The sequence below is a fragment of the Equus asinus genome, chromosome 14 (genome assembly GCF_041296235.1).
Source record: "Equus asinus isolate D_3611 breed Donkey chromosome 14, EquAss-T2T_v2, whole genome shotgun sequence".
NCBI lineage: Eukaryota > Metazoa > Chordata > Mammalia > Perissodactyla > Equidae > Equus > Equus asinus.
Genome location: NC_091803.1, coordinates 4,908,875 through 4,928,044, shown reverse-complemented (window position 1 = coordinate 4,928,044; position 19,170 = coordinate 4,908,875). Strand labels below are relative to the sequence as shown.

The window sequence follows — 19,170 nt, the reverse complement described above, 5'->3', positions numbered from 1 at the left end:
TCTTTTGACCTCCGGCCGTGACCTCTCCTAAGGGGCCCCTTAGGCCTCCCACCGAGGCTCACCTCGAACTTGCTCATGAACTCCGCAAAGATGCCAAAGAAGGCCTCGGAGGTGGTGGCTTTGGAATCCTCGCCGAAGAAAGCCAGCGCCTTGCCCAGCTCCTCCATGGCTTCCCGCTGCAGCCCGTCCAGAGCCCGTAGCACTGGCTGGGCTGTCTCCAGGAAGGACTGACGGGCCTCCGTTAAGGAAACTGCAGGCCTTCAGGGTGCCCCCAGGTTCCCGGGCAGTGACCCCAGATAGCAGCCCTGCTGCTCCACTCCAGTCTGCCCCAGGCCCTTTGCTTAGCTGGCAACCATGCCCTGTTCAGAGGCTCTGGTCTGTGTGCCACTGCCGTCCAAGGTCCTGAAACCTGCCACTTGCAGTCCAGCCTCAGGCGTTTCACTGGCTCCTCTCTCTGCAGGGCAGCTCTCTTCCCAGCTGGCTCTGCTCAGATGTCACCCACTCCTATTCCCCAACCATCCACTTACAGTAGCTCCCTGTCACTCTCTAGGCTTACTCTTTCTCCCTTTGTTTCTGTAGCATTTGTCACTATTTGTGCTCACTGAGAATGTTCTCTTCTCCTGACTGCCTTTGGCTGGCCAGGGCCTGACAGGCCTCTCCTTGTATCTTGTGACTTAGGTCTGTGCTCTGCCACCTATGAGGACAGATGGGGCAAGGCAGTGGCTTTAGGACGGTTGAAAGAGCGCCTCCTCAGTTGCACATAGACTTGGCATAAGTGCTTAGATTCTAAACAACCCAAGACGGACGCTCTTCCAGCACCGCCGGACGCACCGCAGCCTCTGCCCAGAATCTCTGCTGCAACTGAGACCGTTATGGTCTACAGTGGCCACCGGAGTCATAGCCAGCTACCTGACCACCCCAGGGTCCACTTGGGCACTGGGACAGGCTGCTCAGAGGATGCCGCCATGACCACAGCAAACTTGTCCTCGCTGGAGGGGGACATGCTCTGGCAGGCGGCCTGTATCTCACTGATGGTGCCATGGAGGTCAGCCAGGTCGCTGGCCAGGGCCCGTTGGTTCACTGGAGAGAAGGGGACAGAAGTCTCACAGGACCGCCCTCCCAGCCCAGGATGCCAGGGCCTCTGCCTCCCACCCGTCCACCCAGCCTACCTTTGGCAGCCAGGGGCACGGTGGGCAGGTCCTGAGCAAAGCCCAGGAGTTCGGGGAAGTGCTGGCTCAGGGATTTGGCAAGGATGTGCAGGAAGGTGGACTTCCCGTCCACCGTCTTGGTGGAGTTTAGCTGCAAGTGATCCCCAACATGTATCCTCCTCAAGGACCCCATGAGATTCCTGGTCACATGGCCCAGGTACTCTTGGCCTTGCTTCTCCCGCACCACGGCATCCATTCTTGGCCCTTGACCCTCTCCAACTCCCAAGTTATAAATCAATTACTAGCATTCCTTCCTCGGAAGCTCTTATCTGTGGGATGCCACAGGCCTCCCCACAAGCTGAGGTTCCCTGGGCCACATCTTTGAGACCCCCCCAGCTAGGGCAGGCCCCCCAGGTCTTCCTGTCCTTGTGAATTTGCCCTTGTCAGCAGGTACAGCCCAAGAGTCTCTCACCCCAGGGAAGGTGGGGAGCATCCCTCACAGATCTTCCCTCTTCTGGTTTTCTGGAACCATCTGTGGCCCACTGGAGCCTTAGACATCCTAAACCATTCATTTCTACAAATGAAGTTTTTCTTCCTCTTTTTTAAAACAACAAAAGGCACCCTGGGGAAAAGTCCCAGAAACACAGGGGGAAGGCTGGGTATTTGAGCTGTCCTCTTTCGGATCCTGGATCTTTTGGGGGTAGGACAGTGGTGGGGGTGTTGAGGGCACAGAATGTACCAAGTGGAGCTCCATCTCCACACACCCTCCCTCCCGCCCTTTGCTGTAGTCACATCCTGGCCTGCAGGCAGCCAGCTCTTCCTCCCGGAGGAAGGGCTCTCCTTGGTCACGATGTTCTCTCCCTCCCTCTGCCACGACTTGGGTTAGGCCTGGCCTCCCCATCCTCCACGGTAGACCAAGCTAATTGACTATTGCGGACTGGCCCCCTCACCTCCGTCAGGAAGTTGATCTTGAAGCCTGTGGTCTTGTTGGTTTTGGGCTGTCCATCGTTGAGATAGTTGCCCATGGCCAACACAAACTGTGGAGAGGAAGGTGGGCGGGTTCTGCCCAGGTCCTTACCCTGCTCCCCTAACCCCCTGGCCTGCTATCAGGATGGGCCTCCAGACCGGAAGCCCCGGGGACAGAGAGGCAGGTACAGTGACCAGAGAGGGGGTGCGCCCTGACCTCCAGGATCTTGGCAAGCTTCCGGCTGTTCTTGAGCTCGAGGGAGGCCTGGCGCAAGCACTCCAGGCTGCCCCGGATCTCTTCTGTCTTCTCCTGTAGGGTGGCCTGGAAGTGGAGGCTGCGCAGGCGCGTCTTGTATTCGGGAACCGACAGCATCTGCCACGAAGGCAGGGCCAGGATTCATGCATTCCCCCTACCTCCCCCAGGAGACCCACTGCCCCACCGCAGCCTGGGGTGAGGGTCAGCTGGCTGCCTGGGCCCCGTATTCCCTTAGGAAAAACAAGCATAACCTCTGGGGGGCACCCTTCCCATCTACCTTGGACCCCGGGCGGGAACTGGCCATTACAGGTGTAAAACTGGGGCTGAGAGGTGTGAGCGCGGGGGCGGTAGGGGAGCGAGACCCACGCAGCCCCCAGACATAGCGGGAGCCCGGATGGAGGCGGCCGGGCGGGGTCCCGGCCGCGGCACCTGCAGGACGAACTGGTCGGGCTCGCTGAGGCGGCCGGGCGCCTCGCGGAAGGCCTGGTAGCGCTGCTCCTCGTCGGCGTCGGGCGCGAAGAGCAGCAGCTGCGCCAGGTGCGCGGGCTCCAGGCGCCGGGGCTCCATGCTCATGAGCACCTGCCGCAGCTCGGCCGGGCTCAGCTTCAGGTGCGCCAGCAGGATGGCTGCGGGCGGGGCCGCCAGGTGAGCCGGGGGCGGGGCCCGGGCGGGAGCGGGCGGGGCTTCGGATTCACCTGGGCTATTGGGTGGAGCCTGAGGGGGCGGGGCAGGAGCCGGGCCAGAGATGGAGAGGGTCCCTCCCGCGACCCATCAAAGGGCGAGGGCGGGGTTCTGGAGGAGGTAGATCTAGAATTGAGAGGGGCCTGTGGGCGTGGGACCAAGGAACTAGGGAGGGGCCTGAGAGAGGGAAAGTAGAAGATGCGGCTGGAGGGGAGGAGGGAACTGGGGAGGCGATTACACAGTGATGGCGGAGCCAACAAGGGGGCGGAGCCAAGGCCGGCACCTGCGCCCAGGTGGGATGTGGCTGGCTGTGGGACCTGGGAGGGGGCCTTCGCCCAGCCAGGCAGCAGGTGTCAGGGCCCCCATGGCCTGATCTGTCATCCACCGGGGCAGATCCGAGGATCTGAGGCCCAGATGGAGGGCCGACTCCTGCCCCCCACCACCCCTGGACTCCCCAGCCCCTCACAGGTGTTGTAGGCCTTCTTATGGGACAGGATCTCCACCACCTCCTTCTTCCTGAACGGCTCAGGCCCGGGCACCGGCTCTGGAAGGGAAACTGATGGTTTAATGAGGGGAGGCTGGACTGAGGGCGCCATGGGAGGGCCCAGGAGGGGTGTGGCCACACCCAACAGCCTAGATGCCCCCTGACCAAGGCCTTGACTGAATCAGCTCCAGGTGTCCACACTCCCCTCACTCCTCAGCCTCCTACTCACGGACTTTCGGATCCAGTCTAACACACTCAGCATGCGTGGTGCCTGTCCCCCATCCTAACCTCTCTACCCTGGGCCTTAGGACTGAGCTGGCCGAGTAAGGAGACCCAACCACCTCTCGACCTTTCAGATGCTTCCTGGATGGACACGGCCTTTCTCCTCCGTCCCAGGACCACCTTCCACACACAGTATCCCTGGCTGCCTGGAGCCCCACCCAATGTAGAGAGGTACCCAGAGAGGGGTAAGGGGAGAAGAGACCAGAAGGGCTAAGATATCCACCTTATTCTGGCTGTGTGACTTTGAGTAAATTACCTAGCCTCTCTGTGCTTCCTCAGCAGTCAGTTGGGGTGATCACAGTCCCTACCTCATAGAGTCATCACAGGATTTGTTTAGAAGCAAGAGTGTCTGGCATCTGGTAAGCATGCGATAAATGCCAGCTATTATTATTATCTCCATTTTGAGATGGGGAAACTGAGGCTCTGAGAAGTTAGGGACAATGGCACTCAGTGCAGACCTCAGGGACCCCAAGCTCCCACAGAGGACCTGGTTTCTGGGCTTCCCCGGGGCTCTCAGCCACTCACTAGCAGGCTTCTGGGTGCCAAAGTGGAGCTCCAGGTCGAGGTATTTCACCATGTCGCTCAACTTGTCATAGTCAGAGTCCTCCCCGAGCTGCGAGGGAGTGGGGGAGGTTCAGAGTGAGGAGGAACGCTGGCAGCTGGAGTGCCGTCCCCACCCCACCACCCTCTAAGGGCTGCCCTGGCAGCTCCAGGAGGGAGGGCCCCCATCAGGCCCCAGGATAAGCCCAGGGGCAGGAGGAGACGCAGAAGGACATCATCTAAGTTGTCAGGTGGTGAGCCAGCTCCTCTTGTGGTCAATACCACATTCACACCTGAAACACTCTCCGTGCAGAAGCCAGCAAGCTGTGCCGGGGCAGGGGAACAAGGGGCTATAAAGGACTGGAGCCAACCAAGGGGGCTTAAGGAGATGGCCGGGGGTCTGGCCCTGTTCCGAGGTGTCCTTTGCAGGGAGCCAGTTCTCCAGAGATGCCCTGGGTTCCTGACGCTGAGGGAAGGGAAGCAGGCAAATGTCCGGGGCTGGGAGCTGGACAGGTGGCTGTGACGAATGGTCTGGATGAGAGGTGACAATCTGGAAGGGCCCTAAGGGGCTCGGACAGGGAGTGAGGATGGAGTGGTTGCCAAGAAGGAGATCCCAAAGGGAGGGGAGGCAGAGAAACAGAGTCTCATAACACAGCTGCTGGGCGGGAACACCTGGTGTGGATTTGGACCTGGCCAGATGCGTGACCTGCATCCCTGTGTCCACCCTCAGTAACCAGTGGAAGGACCACTCTGTGGAGCAAGGCTTAAAGACCCATCTGAGGCTGGTAGGAGTGAGGTCTCCAGGGGCCCCAGTAGACCTGTTTGTGGCTTTGCCCTGCTGAGCATCTTCATCAGCGACATGGAGATATGCACTGATGCCAACTTGGCTGCGAAGGCAGGAGACAGAACTGGGACCCAGGAGATGGCAGTGGGAAGAAATGACAAGCATGTCCCACCAGAGTGTGGCTACATGTGAGGGCATGCTATTGGTCTCAAGAAGATGAAGGGGGTTAAGGATGATGGTGGGCATAAGCACTGAGATGGAGCAGCCCCAGAAGCTGGAGAGATCCCAGGCCATATTAAAAGGAGTATCATGTCCAAGTCAAAGGAGGTGAGAACACTGTTTTCTCTCCTGAGCTGGTTAAGCCCCACTAGGGGTTCCATTTGGGGCTTGCCCTTTGACAGAAACATGGCCACTGGACTGTGGGGCTAGAAACCACGCTCTAGGGAAATGATTTAAAGAACAGGGATGAGGCGAACCTTGCTCATCTGATAGACTGGTCGGTGTGTGGATAAGAAAGTATTTGCTCTGCCTGATTTCAAAGGACAGAACAGAAAGCAGGGCGTGGGACTCTTAGGGAGACAAGATTTCAGAGCAATACAAGGAGGGATGGGTAAAACTGTCCAGTGAGGAAAGGGATGTCTGGACAGATAGTGAGTTTCCCATCACTGGGTGTGTTCAAGTATATATTGGCAGTGTTGTTTGGGAGGGAATTCAAGCATCTAAGTGGAAGGGTGGAGGCTGGCGTGTAGGGGTTTGGACCAGCTGCCCTTTTAAGAATCCTTCAGTCTTGCCTCCTGGGAATTAACTACTCACACTAGAATGTCCGACAGTTTGAGGACCTGTGATTCTCTAACCAGATGTCCTTCTCTTGGCTCCAAGAGCCAAGGGGAACTAGTCAGACCTCAAGAGTGAGGTTTCGAGGCTGAGTTAGTGCCATATCTGGGGGTCCCCATCGTGTCACTGGCTTAGGGACACAGATTGGGCTTTGATGCCTGCATCAACCACCGAGCTGGACGTGTCCCTGGGCTGGGCCTCCATTCATCTTCTGTTCATGGGTGGGAGAGCCAGGGGACATTCCAGCTGATGACGGAAGAGGCCTGGAGATGAGTCTTGTCTTCAATGCTGCTGCCCAGGCCACCCACCCCTCGTGCTGGGCCCCCCTGGGCCCCGGGTCACCTACCTGACCCCAGATGGTGCCTTCTGAGTTCTCCACCTGCTCCCACCGCAGGCGCTTGACGCTCATGTGGCTGGTCTCACTGCGGCGGTGGCCCAGGCCCCGGGACAGCATGGGGGGTGCACAGGGCACGGGTGGGGGTAGGGGAGGTGGCGGCGGTGGAGGGACTGGATGGCTGTGTTGGGTGAGGGGCTTGGCTAGTGCCTGAGCGGGGCCCCGGGGACCGTCAGGGGTGCGCGAGCTGGGCTTGGGGTCATGGAAGGGCAGGGGCGGCGGCGGCGGGGGGCTGAGCGGGGGCGGGGGGATGTGGTCAGAGATGGAGGAGTAGGTCAGGGAGCTGCCTTCCTCACTGCTGCTGATGCACTCGCTGGCGCTGCTCCGCTCGTTGGTCACGAAGCTGGCCTGGTCGTCGTGGAAGCTCATCTGGTGGGGGCAGAGCAAGGAGAGGGGAGGGCCAGGCTGGGCCGGGGGATACTGGAGCATGGGGCAAGGTGAGGGAGAGTGGGACAGCCTGGGGACAAGGATAGGACAGTCTGGTGGGTTAGCCTGAGGCTGTGGGTGGGATGGCCCAACAGGGTAGCCTGGGACAAGCAACAAGGTAACCCGGGGCAGGGTATATGGGGTAGCCTTGGGTAAGGGGTGTCAGAGCTTGGGTCAAAGGTGGAACAGCTCAGGGAGTGGGGTAGCCTGGGACAGGGTCTAGGATGGACAAGGCAGGGAGAGGGGTAGCCTGGGGCAGATCCCAAGGGCAGAAGGACTCTTGCAGGAGCCCAGGGACTGCTCCCCTTCATAGCCCCGTATCATACCTGGCCCCCTCGCCCTCCACGTCTGCCTGCCCGCTCACCTCCTCATAGTCGTTCTCGGGGCTCAGGAAGTCATCCACCATGGTGACCCGGGGCCCCAGCTGCTCACTCAGCACGTCCAGGAAGCGGTCGGTATCCTGGCTTCGCGAGGGGTGGGAGAAGGTGAAGAGCTTCCTGCGGCTGGCTGGGCACGCAGGGGCCGGGCTGGGGGGGCTGTCAGAGCGGGTGGGCCCGGGGCCGGGCTGGGGGGAGGGCGCCCTGCTGCTGTCCAGGCTGGCGTAGGGGTGGGACTCGGAGCTGCTGGGGGAGGCCGGGCCCCCTGAGCACAGTGGGTAGTAGCAGGGGGAAGACAGGAGCCGCTCGCTGGGCCAGGAGATGCTGGACGAGGTCCTGGGCCCTGGGGGAGGGGGGGATGGAGCGTGAGGACCCCTCTTCAGTGGGTACCTGGGTTCCAGGTGCAGGCTGGAGGGGAGGGGCCCAGCTCAGGCCGGTTCTGGGTTCCTGAGCACATTCCTTTCCCTCTCTGCACACTGCACAGGAAGCCCTTGGGTGACCTTGCCTCCCCAGGCTCTTCCCTGAGGGTGACCAAAGGCCAGAGTAGTGGGGGAGCACGGCCTAGCCCCAGGCCAGGCCAGACTCCAGCTCATCTTGAAAGGGACACCAGGGTGTCCAAGGGTCATGAGGCACCTCCCACACCCAGCAGGCCCTTGGTTTACAGGAGCATCACCCAGGGGTCCTGCCTTCTGAACTGCAGAGAAACCATCATGGGTGCCCTGTGAGCAACTGTCTTCCCAGCTGTGCCATTCACAGAGCAATGCATGCACTTAATAGTTTATCCAACAGCTCCATACTAACTTGGGGACTCCTTTGGGGCAGCCCTCTGTTTTTCTAGATCCACAGTGAAAGTGAGGATCAGAGGGGACATGGGAGGGGCCAGGACAACCCTGACCTTGATGGCCCCTAGCCATGGAGGCAGCTGGGGTTCCCCACAACTCAATTCTGTGACCATGGAGAAAAGACGGGGCTCCAGGAGGTATGTCTGGAGGTGGGGGCAACACCAGCCAGCCAGGAGGACAGAGGCCAGTGCTGCCCTTAGGAGCCAGGGCTGGCTGAGCCCCTACCTGCCGTGCCTGCCGAGCTGGGCACTGGTGGGGAAGCACGGGATCTGGATGTGGTCCCCATCTTCCCTTTGAAGCTGCTGCTCAGTCGGGACTCAAGCTCTGCATAGACAGCGGACATCTGTGCGGAGAGGAGGCAGGGGTGAGTCCACCCCACCCTCACCTCCCCCCACATGGCCCTAACGTGACCTCAGAGGCCAGGCCCAGGTGGTCTGGCAGGCAGGGGTCTGCCCTGGTTTCACGGGCCACCTTTCCCAGCTCCCCACTGACACCACCACCAGGAGGGCACAGAGGTCTCACCATCTTGGGGTTGGGGGTCTCAGGGAGAGATGTGCCGTCGCCTGCTTGGCGCTCGCCTGGGATCAGAGGAAGAGGCATCTCGGGGCAGTCACTGGGACCTGTCGGGAATCAGGAGGGCGGAGTCCGCCGTAGTGGGTAGCCTGATGACCGCTTCTGAGCCCAAAGGCTCAGGCCTCAGCCGAGCCCCAACGGGGAGCCACGGAGAGACCCAGCAGGGCCACCACTCGGCCCACTCCCAAGCAGTGCTCGTCTCACCAAGCCCACTGTGCAGGTGGGAGAATGGAGCCCTGGTCGCACCCTCCCACCCACTCCAGCCTTTCGGTTGCCAGCCTCACCACAGCCCAGGCTGGCCTCCAGGCCCTGGGACCGGAGGCTGCGGCGACACAGGGAGGAGGCCCTCAGGGAGCTCCGTGGCTGGGGCTCAGGCACTGGCTCCAGCTCTGGCTCAGGCTCCAGGTCCAGATCGGTCTCTGGCTCTGCTGTGGGCCATGAAGGGGAGACGGGCCCCTTGTTCTCTCAGCCAGACAAGGAGCCTCCAAACCCCGGGATACAGGGAAGGGGAGGGCAGCAGCCGTCTGCGCCGATCTGTGACCCCTGGCCCTGCTCGGCTCTAGGACAGCTCTCAAGGGGAGGCCCTGGGGTGAGAAACTGGGTGCCGGAAACAGGAGGAGCACAGGGGTGTTGCTGGCCAGAGGCGGGAGGCTGGGCGGAGATGGCCACAGCCCACCCCCAGGGCCTCTTCTCACGGCAAAAGCTTAGGACCCCAGGATTCCAAGGTCTCAACGCCTAGTCACTGCTACCTATAGGGGCTTGCACAGTGAAATGGAAGCTTCCAGGTCTAGGCAGATGTGTGGGACATCTGTCGCTCAGCCTACACCCTGAGCTTCTTGCTAAAACCCTCAATGCTCTCCCAGAAAATTGTGGGTCCCTGGGACGGGGGATAGTGGGCACACAGAGGCCAGCACGCAGATCTGCAGGCTGTGAATCGCAGGCACAGAGTGCCTGGAACAAACCCACAGGGCTCGGCACGCTTTTGATTCCCAGGGCCTAACTGATGAAGTGCATGGTTCTGTGGGCACATGGGGCACAGTGTAACGGGCGGCAGCAGTGGGAAGCAGAGGCCGCACGTGGCCCAGCAGGCCCTTGTGTGTGTTTGTGTACCTCAGGGCCCACCAGGCAGGTGTGACCTGGCGGTGTGCTCATAATCAGCTCTGTAAACAGTGACCACACGAACTTCTTGACCTGTGCCACACTTCCCGGGGTGCAGAGCACAGTCACTGAGGTCACTGCTATTTTGTGGGTGAGAAAGCTGAGACCCGGGGCATGGGACCAGCTTGGGTGTGTTGGACCTGTATCTGCATGGCACATGGGCACATCCGAGTGTGGCAGGGGCCCGGGTTGGCTGTAATACAGCACAGGTGGGAAGAGGTGTGTGGCTCTTCACCTGGCGGGCTGGGTGGTGGGGCGGTGCTCACCTGTCATGGCCGTGTAGCCCAGGAAGCAGGCGATCTTCTCCTGGCAGAGCTCCTGTTCCTCGTAGGTAAGCAGCTGGTAGATGAACTGCCAAAGGACCTGCTTGGCAGGTGTGTCCAGCACAGGGTACACATCGACGATGAGAGTGTCGATGTTCCTGTGAGAGAGGGCAGGAGCAAGGGGCTGGCCATAGGGGGCGGGGAGGGAGTGGACAAGGGGGGCACTTCCGGGCCACAGAATTCGGGCTCAGGCCCTGCCCTCAGCCTCACAAGACAGAGAGGAGGGCAGGAAGGCAAGCTCTGGGGACGGGCCACCCCAAATCAAATCCTGCCTCTGCCACTTACCAGCCAAGTGACCTTTCTCAAGTTATTTAACTGCTCTGTGCCTCAGTTTCCTCATCCATAGAGTGGGGACAAAAATAACCTCTACCACATAAAGCTGTTGTGAAGATTAAAATATAGACAGTATACTGGGAAGACTGACTCACTCTATCAGGAATTGGCAAATGACGGCCCGTGGGCCAAAATCCGACCCGCCACGTGTTTTTGCAAACGTTTTATTGGAACACAGCCGTGCCAATTTGTTTATATATATTCTCTGGCTGTTTTCAAGCTACAACAGCAGAGTGGAAGAGTTTCAATAGAGACTGCATGCCCTGCAAAGCTTAAAATCTTTACTCTCTGGCCCTTCATAGAAATAGTTTGCCAATTCCTGCATTATGTGGACAAAATAAAACTGGATCCTCGCATAACACCACATCAAGATGAACTCTAGGTGGAGAAAAGACTAAAGTGTGAAGGGTAAACTTAGAAAATTAATAGCAGATAACGCAGGAGAATATCTTTTGACCTAGGGTCAGGGAAGGACTTAAAATTTCAAAGCCAACATAAGGCTCAAAGTGTATTGAATTTGATTATACAAAATCAATGCTGTCTGTTCAAAGAAGCGAAACTTGGACACGTTCATATTAGATACAACACAAGTAACAAGTGGGAGAATATATTTACAACATCTAAAATTAACAAGGTTTCAGTATCTGAAATATACAGCGAACTCCTGCAAACCAACAAGAACAAAACGCTCAATAAAACAAAAACGGATAAAGAGTCTGAAGAGGGAATTTATAGAGAAGGAAAAGGAAAAAGTTAACGAGGATATGAAAAGATGTTTAAAATAATTAGTAACTAAAATAACAAGATGTCACTTTATGGCGAACAGCCTAGCAGGAATAAAAAGCTAGATTGTCCCAAATGGTGGGGACAAGGGAGCACAGGCACGTTGCTGGTTCAAGTGGGAGTGGTGCTCTGGGAAGCAATTTGGCACCAGCTAGTCAAATTCAGTAAACAAATATCTTAATATCCAGCAATTCTGCTCTTGGATATCAATTTCAAATGAACTGTACACAGTTCCACAGAGAAATGAACACAACAGTGTTCATCACAGTGTTGTTGTGGAAGCGACCTAGTGTGCATCACCGGGGAGGTAAATAAGCAAGACACTGGCTGCGATCCACAGGAATCCGGCTGCAGTTATAAACAATGGACTAAATGTACACAGAGCAACGCGGACTGATCTAAACACATAGCGCGCGGTGGAAAAAAGTCAGATGCAGAATGCAATATACAGCACAACGATGACGTAAAATAAAAATACATCACAGGAAATAGCAATGCCCACTTTCCAAGAACACCTTCAAACGAAAGGATGCCCATTAGGCTCATCAGACTGGGATCCTTGGGAGGAAGAGGGATGGAGACCGAAAGGGAAGGAAAGGTGGAAGCAGCCAAGCGTCCATCAGTTGGTGAATGGATAAACCAAATATGGTCCAGCCACACAATAGACTAGTACTAGGCCATAAAAAAGGAACAAAGAAGATGCTATGACTTGGGTGAACTTGGAAAATATTATGCTAAGTGGAAGACGCCACACATAAACGTCCACATATTATATGATTCCATGCCTATGAAAGTCCGGAACAGGGAAATCTATAGAGAAAGAAAGTAGATTAGTGGTTGTGTAAGGTTGGGGGCAGCAGAGAAGCAGGGGGTGGTATGAAAGAGTGCGGGCTTCTTTTTGAGGTGATGAAAATATCCTAAAATTGGAGCGTGGTAAAGGTTGCACCTCCTTCTGAATATAATACAACCGGTACATTGCACACTTAAATGGGTGAATGGTATGGTATGTGAATTATATCTTAATAAAACTATTTAAACAAAAAAGAAAAAGGAATGAACAAGTGAGGGGCTTCGCACAGACCCTGTTAATGACCCTACGGACCAAGGAGTGTGATAAACGCAGCCTGCTGCTGCCGGGGTGCATAAAGAAAGACACCAAACCAACCCCTCAGGTTGGCCAGTGATGACGGCCCACAGGCGAGGGTCTTATGAGGGTCCCACCAACAATGCTGCTGGTGGTCACTGTCTGCTTCACTTGCCCAGGTCACGTGACCAGGAGGTTTCAGAGTCAGGGTTTATTCTAGAGCAGCCGGATTGGCCCCCACTCCCTTGGTCCTCTGGTTCCAGCTGCCGCCTTCTTTGAGCATCTCCCAGGAGAAGGAGGCTGAGGAGGCTCAGGCAGGGAGACCCAGATGGTGAGTCTGGACAGGATCAGGGGCCCACCCGGGGCAGGTCCCCACCACCACCCGGGCCCGGCCACCTGTGCTGGAAGAAGCTCTCCAGGGCCCGGCAGACCCCATAGCGCTCAGGAGGCGTGAGCAGGTGCTCCAGCTGCTGGCTGAAAGTCCTCCCCTGCACCCGGATGCTGGAAGGCAGGATCTCCGCCACCCACTGCAGGGAGGTGAGCGCCGACGACGGGTTGGGGGAGTCCAAGGAATCGGAGTCTGCCGAGGCCACAGGCATGAGAGGCACAGGTGACCCAGCGTCCCCAGGCCAGGTGCAATTTCCCTGGCTGCTGGGGCCAGGGGACCTCCTGAGCTGAAGTGAGCACCATGCATTGGGGGGCACACCCGCTGCCCGCCCCTGGGACAGGGATGGAGGGAAGGCCTGGGGCAGGGTCCCTGAGGCAGCCCCATTGGGGTCTACAGCCCCTCCCCAGGAGGGAAGCTGCAGGTCTGGGGGAAAAGCAGAGTCCTCTGCAGACTCGTCAATCCCACACACGGTGGGAAGCCAAGTGGCAACGGGGTCTCACCGCTGGCAAATGGGGTGAGACCCTCCTCCACCACCAGTGTGGGCATTGCACCACTGCCTTGCAGCATGGACACCACCTTGTCGTGGGAGCAGTTCCTGTCGAGAAGAGATGGCCCAGGAGGGCCTGACCGGAATGAGCCCTGGCCACTGCCACCTGCCAGACCTCCCTGTCCCGCCCATAGAGGCCACACAGCAAGCCCACAGCAGGGACAGGACCAGAAGCCCAGGCCTTCTCTCTCCTGCTCATTAATCTGCGCAGGAGAAGCTCCAGGCCCAGGGCCAGCTGGACACTTCTGGGTCATGCTCGCGTCACCCCTAGGCAGGGCTCCCCCTTAACGGCAAGACACAGAGAGTTCATTCCACTCTGTGTCCCCAGCATGGAGCTGGGGTGTTTTCTGGTTGGAAGGATGAACTGATGTCCCAGCTAGGATGGGAGGATAGATTCAAGAGTTCCCACAGGAAGGTGGACAGACCCTGGGGACCAACTGGTCAGTGGAGATGGGGACCATGGCCCGGGCGGCCCAAGAGGCAGAAATCTTGGGGGGCAGTTTGTCACCAAACTCTGATGTCCCAATAACCTCTGACCTCATGTCCAGTCCATTGAGGAAGAGGATCCGGTCGCCCGACTTGAGGGAAGCATTGTCGGCCGGGCTCCCTGGGAGCAAGAAGAGAGGGCGTGCTGGTCAGCTGGGCAGGGCCCCGCTCCGCAAGCCCGAGACCGTTCTCCTGTCTCACAGGTGAGAAGTGGGATGGACGGCAGAGGAGAGCCCCATTCAGCCCAGCAGTCCCCACATAGACCCAGCGCGTCTCTGCTCTCAGCTGCCCTAAGCAGGAAGTGATCCCCTGGAGGGATGGGAGTGCTGGGAACACGGTGTGGACCACCGGGCAGCCCTGAGCTGTTGGAGAAGAGGAGAAACAAGGAAGGTCTTGAGAGCAGGATTTCTGGAGCATCCACACACCCGCTGAGGACCCCACTCCATACGCTCTCCTTGGCCCCCCATACAAAGGTACACATCGTAGATCTGTCTGTGCCTTTGTCACCAGGAGGAAATGTGTCTCCCCGGAGGGAGGCAGTGTCCTCCCTGAGACTGGGAAATATGGTGTATTGGTCATGTTTTTTATGCTCTGGCATCTTGGGGCCTTGCTGATACTGGACGCGCTGTCCCTCCCAGGGTTAACCACTTCTTAGAGAGTAAATGACTGGTCCGTGAGTGTGCCTTTCACTCACAAACCAACCACCCCAGAGCCCGCACCCAACCCCTCCTCCCTGGGGCTCTCACATTCTGGGCCACTGTTCCCCTGCCCTCATCACTCCAGGACCAGGCACCAGACAACCAGGGACAGCCCTCTGCCCCAGAGCCCTCTGAACTTATTCAAATTAGCCCATCCTAAACCTGCTCACCCTGCCTTGCTAGTTCCTTCCTGCAAAAACCACAATAAAGGCTCTTGTCCACATCTCCCCTCGCTCCCTCTGCCTCCTGACTGACCCTGGTGCTTCCCCACGTGGCCTTGTGTGGCGTGGGTGCCCCTTCCTCTGGGGAGCTGTAAGGAATGAACTGTCTTTTCCGTGGCGATCGTCCCCTCATCTTCCAGCCTCATCATACCTGAGTAATAAAATCTACATTTTAAACACATGGTAGCCGCTAATTTTCACTCTTTGCCTTGAAGGCCTTGAAGGTCAGACCTAACCCAGTACCTAGTACCTGGGGAAGGAGGGGCTGGGAAGTTTGCTCCTGTGGATATAGGTTTTTTTCTCTTTCTGCCTCTTTTACTAGTCATCACTCTAAAGTTGATTTGGAAGTAAGTGGGGTGGGGGGAAATGATGCAAACCTGAAAAAAATAGACTCTTAGACTGAGAACTTCTCTCTTGAGGCTGTGGGGATTGTCAGGAGAGGAAGGGGAATGATCAGGGAAGACTTCCTGGGGGAGGTGACGGAGGGGACTGAAATGGGGGAGGGGAGAGAGTTTTGGTTGTGATGAAGCCAACGTGGCCTCCTGGAGGCCTGAGCCAGCCTGGGGTGAGAGGACAGACGGATTGGAGCAGGTGATTAGAGGTCACTGGTCAGGAGTCAGGAGACCCCAGGTTCTGATCCTTGATTTGCCATGCCTCTCTAGGCCTCAGTTTCCCCATCTGTAAAAGCTCCCATTGAAGCATCCACCTGGCTTCCGACGACAAGGGAGGCATGGGGTTGCCAGCCTGGAGGCTGGAGTGGGATTCGAACACAGCCCTAGGCCAGGTATCTCTGGCTACACATGTGGGAGAGGCAGGGAGGTGCGGGTGGTGACGGTGGCACAGTTGGAAGAGACCCATCTCAAGAGGAGAGATTAATCATTTCTAGCGGAAGCTCCCTAGAGGGCAGCCTTGGGTCTTTTCCGTCCAACAGCGTGCCACCAACTTAGTGATGCACACATCCGAGAACCGGAACGTGTCAGTCATCAGGATTAGGTCTCAGAATGATCCGATGGCTGGAACAGGGGGGCAGAGGCACTGAGGCACTTTCCCAGGGATCACAAATCTGTGGACTGGAGACGTGAGATGAAGAAGGGTAGAGAGGACTCAGCAATGACAGAGGCACCGATGGGGATGTGTCTCCAGGAGCATCAGGCTACATGCTGGCAGGGGATGGGTGCAGGTGACCCAGCCCGCGGGGCATTACAGGGAGGGGAGAGTTCAAATCTGCCCCCTGGAGACCTGCTACAATGGAGCGGGCTGCCTCAGCAAGAAACGAGCTGCTTCCCTCCGCTCCCCCACCCCCACTGGAGGGGCAGAAAGGAGGAATTCCTGCACTGAGAAGGCTCTGCCTCCTTCAAGATGCCACCATTGCAGGAGCAGGAATGTGCAGGCTGAGTGGGAGGAGGAGGGGAATCCGGCCGAGGTGGGGGTGGATAGTGGACAGAGGCCCTGCAGACTTGCTGCTTCTCCGACTCTGGCCCGCCCAGAAAGTGCCCAGCTCACAGTAAGCACCTGGCACACGGAATGTTGTTTGGGGCTCAGCCTGGGCGGGCACCAGCTCTGTCCTTGCTGCCCCAGTGTCCCCAGAAGTGCCCCCAGCCCTCCCTGTGGACACAGGAAAGGCCTGGATGGAGAGCTGGGCTCACTGGGCTCACAGGTGACCTTGAACTAGGAGGGCACTCGCCCTGACCGGGGCAGGTGGAGGATTTGGATCTGCTGCTCTGGACACTCGGGGGACACAGGCTACATGAGGCTGGTATCTGGGGGGGAGGGGCTTATTGAGCAGTGGCCTAGCAGGGTTCTTCACCCCATCCCGGACAACCACCCACCCCTCACCAGGAAGGACAGACTCGATCCAGACAGGCCCATGGCCCCGCAGCGTGAAACCGAAGCTCTTGTTGCCCTTGTAGACTCGGACCGTCCTGGAGAGAAAAGAAGGGGCCGGGTGGGAGGCAGGCAGCGTGCCTTGCCCTGCGGAGAGGAGGGCTGGGTGCGCAGGGAATGGAGATGTCCCGTGTCCCGCTCCCCTTAACCTCTCCTGTCCCCCCACCCCTCAAATGTCCCCGCCCCGCCGCCCCCGCGCCCTCTGCCCAGGTCTCCATCCGGGAGCCCACCGACCGGGAGGCGTCCGCAGCCCGGGTACCTGCGCGCGCCCCCCAGGCCGGTGCGGCCGCCCAGCAGCGAGGCGGCCTTGCGCGGGGGAGGCTCATCGGGGCGGCGCGGGGCGGCGCTGGCACGGGTGGACACCAGGAGGCGCTCGGGCCGCTCCTCGCTGCGGCTCCGGCGCAGCCGCTGCGCGCCCTGCGCCCGCCGGGCGCGGCACAGCTTGCCCAGCAGACCCTGGGACACCACCTCGTCGAAGCGCGCCCGGTGCTTCTTGGGGATGAAGATCCTGCCGGCGAAGACGGCAGAGTCGGGGCGCGCCCCATGACTGCGCCCGGATCGCGGCCAACTGAGGCCCGAAGGCGCCTCCTCGTGGGCGCTGCCCTCGGCTCTCCCGCGCCTACCCAGGGATGGCGGAGGAAGCAGCAGCCCGCACACCAGTCTCCCCCTCGGTGCCCGGACTTGCGCCCCAACCAGCCCGGGCCACACAAGGACCATGGCGCCCCGCTCGGAGAGTCACGTTTCAACCGTCCCCATTACTCTGCCCTTGGGGGGCCTCAGTGCCTCCAAAGCCCGTCCATGCACCCGTTCCTCCACCTGCCTCTATCCCCCCATCTCTGGCCTCCCCACTACCCGACTCATCTCATGTTCTTGCACCAGGCCAAGCCCCAGCCAGGGATCCCCACCACCCACCTTCTCCCGGCCTGATTCCAGGCAACTCTGCTGGAGAAAACTGAAGCCACGATTCACCCAGCTCAGACTTCCCCAGACCCTCCTGACGCTCCCAGGCTTCCTGCCCGCTTCTCTGGCCAGCCCTCTCTACAGCTGCCTACTTGGGATGTGCCAGGACCACCACATCCAGTCCCACTGGTATGCTTCTGCCCAGGCTGTGGCCCTGTCCAGTGCATTCTCTGCTTCCTTAGCTAAATTGAGCTGGCCCTTCAACACCCAACATTGGCCTTCCTTTGGTTTAGCCCTCCATGTTTTAGGCAGTCCCTATTATCTGTGCCAGCCGGGCACCAGGCTTTAAAGTAGAAGGCACTGTGGTTCCTTCTCTCAAAGGAGTCACCCCGGAAGAAGGGAGAGGCAGAGAGGAAGCTCGCATGGTCCCCTGTGCTGGGTCCACACCCTGGATGCTTCCTTGATGGCTATGGGTCTCCTCTGTGAGGCTGGAAGCTCTCTGAGGGCCGAGTCTGTAGCTCGGCTGGGAGCCACAGTGACCAGCCAGGGCTCCAGACACGGGAGGGACAAAGTGGCTCAGTAAATGGGTCCACCACGGGTGGCGCAACCATATCTCTGAGTAATGGCAGCCGCTAACAGCATGGAGGACTCCCCAGTCCGTGGCAGCAGACTCTGAGGCGCACAGAGGATCCGTAACTTTCCAGGGTTACAGAGCTGGCCCTTGGCACCTCAGCACTGTGGCAGGGTCCTGATGGGGGCCCCTGAAGTTCTGGTTGCTAGCAAGGCCTTCCTGGCTGCATGCATCCCAAGGCTCCCTTCCCTGTTCTTTGTACTAGGAGCCAGTGCCAAGGGCTTGGGGGGTGGGGGGAGGGGAGGGAAGCAGTGGCCTTGCAGCCAGCTGAAATACAACCCCTCTGAGGTTGCCCAGTGGTCCCCACTCAGTTCCCCCTGACCTCTGTGGGCAGGACTAATAAGGCCAGGTGGGCAGAATAAGCTGCCTGGTGGGAGGGAAGGGGTATGGATCCTGGGGGAGGGGAGTGCATCAGGCCCTGCCCCCCAGTGAGCTCTGCTCCAGGTCTGGATGTTCCAGGCCACCATGAGGCCAGAATGAATGGCCTGCTCAACTCTGCCAGGAGCGTCCTGGCCTGTTATGCTCATCCTTGCCCACCCGCAGTGATTCCCAAAAATCCAGAGCCTCAGCCTCATTCCCCAGATGGTCACCCAAGGTCTCTGGAGCCTGACACCTCCATCTGCCTGGCCTGCACATTCCCCACACCCGCCTGGACCCACCACATGCCTCATGCTCAGGCAAAGGAGGGGTGACAAGCCACAAACTGTCCACTTCACACTTTAGGCTCCAGCCCCAAGCTCCAGAAGGTGTCAACTCTTCACCCCCAGCCCCTGGGTCCAACCTGGGCAGAGGCCGGGTGACCATCCCAGCTCCATCCTCCGGCAGCAATTAGAAAAGGCCTTGCTCCCCCCTCCCCCGGTGGGAACAAGGGTGAGTCACCCACTGCACAGGTGGGAGAAGATCGGGTGACCCTTTCCCTGCTTGGCATCCTTGGGGTTGAGCCAGATGCCCTTCCTGGTTGGTGCGGACCCTCCATGCAGCTTGGTCTGACAACCCAGCCCTAGGTCTGCTAACTCAGCAGAGCCAGGCACAGTGAGGTCTCATGGGCCATTGGGGGGATCACTGCCCCTCTGACCCTGGCAGCCTGACTATGGCTGCCCCAGGACTCCCAGGTCCCTGCTATGCCTTCAGGCTTCTCTGAGGCCAT

The 19,170-nt window shown here is 58.8% G+C and overlaps 1 protein-coding gene across 4 annotated transcripts in view; it reads right to left on the bottom strand.

Moving 5' to 3' along the window:
• Positions 1–19,170, bottom strand: part of GRID2IP (Grid2 interacting protein) — a 32,933-nt gene that overhangs the window by 8,594 nt on the left and 5,169 nt on the right. For 2 of the 4 annotated variants that reach the window (XM_070484167.1, XM_044747424.2), the window contains exons 2-20: positions 16,752–17,000; positions 16,445–16,530; positions 13,741–13,810; positions 13,157–13,251; positions 12,665–12,848; positions 10,012–10,166; positions 8,872–9,015; positions 8,537–8,634; positions 8,240–8,357; positions 7,160–7,515; positions 6,322–6,738; positions 4,343–4,430; positions 3,518–3,595; positions 2,800–2,996; positions 2,332–2,487; positions 2,099–2,185; positions 1,170–1,299; positions 962–1,080; positions 63–227 (exon numbers count right to left, since the gene is read on the bottom strand). In XM_070484167.1, the coding sequence (XP_070340268.1) occupies positions 63–227; positions 962–1,080; positions 1,170–1,299; positions 2,099–2,185; positions 2,332–2,487; positions 2,800–2,996; positions 3,518–3,595; positions 4,343–4,430; positions 6,322–6,738; positions 7,160–7,515; positions 8,240–8,357; positions 8,537–8,634; positions 8,872–9,015; positions 10,012–10,166; positions 12,665–12,848; positions 13,157–13,251; positions 13,741–13,810; positions 16,445–16,530; positions 16,752–17,000 (2,992 nt within the window). The remainder of the gene's footprint in view (positions 1–62; positions 228–961; positions 1,081–1,169; positions 1,300–2,098; positions 2,186–2,331; positions 2,488–2,799; positions 2,997–3,517; positions 3,596–4,342; positions 4,431–6,321; positions 6,739–7,159; positions 7,516–8,239; positions 8,358–8,536; positions 8,635–8,871; positions 9,016–10,011; positions 10,167–12,664; positions 12,849–13,156; positions 13,252–13,740; positions 13,811–16,444; positions 16,531–16,751; positions 17,001–19,170) is intronic. The other 2 variants (XM_070484168.1, XM_070484166.1) reach the window with 1 other exon arrangement.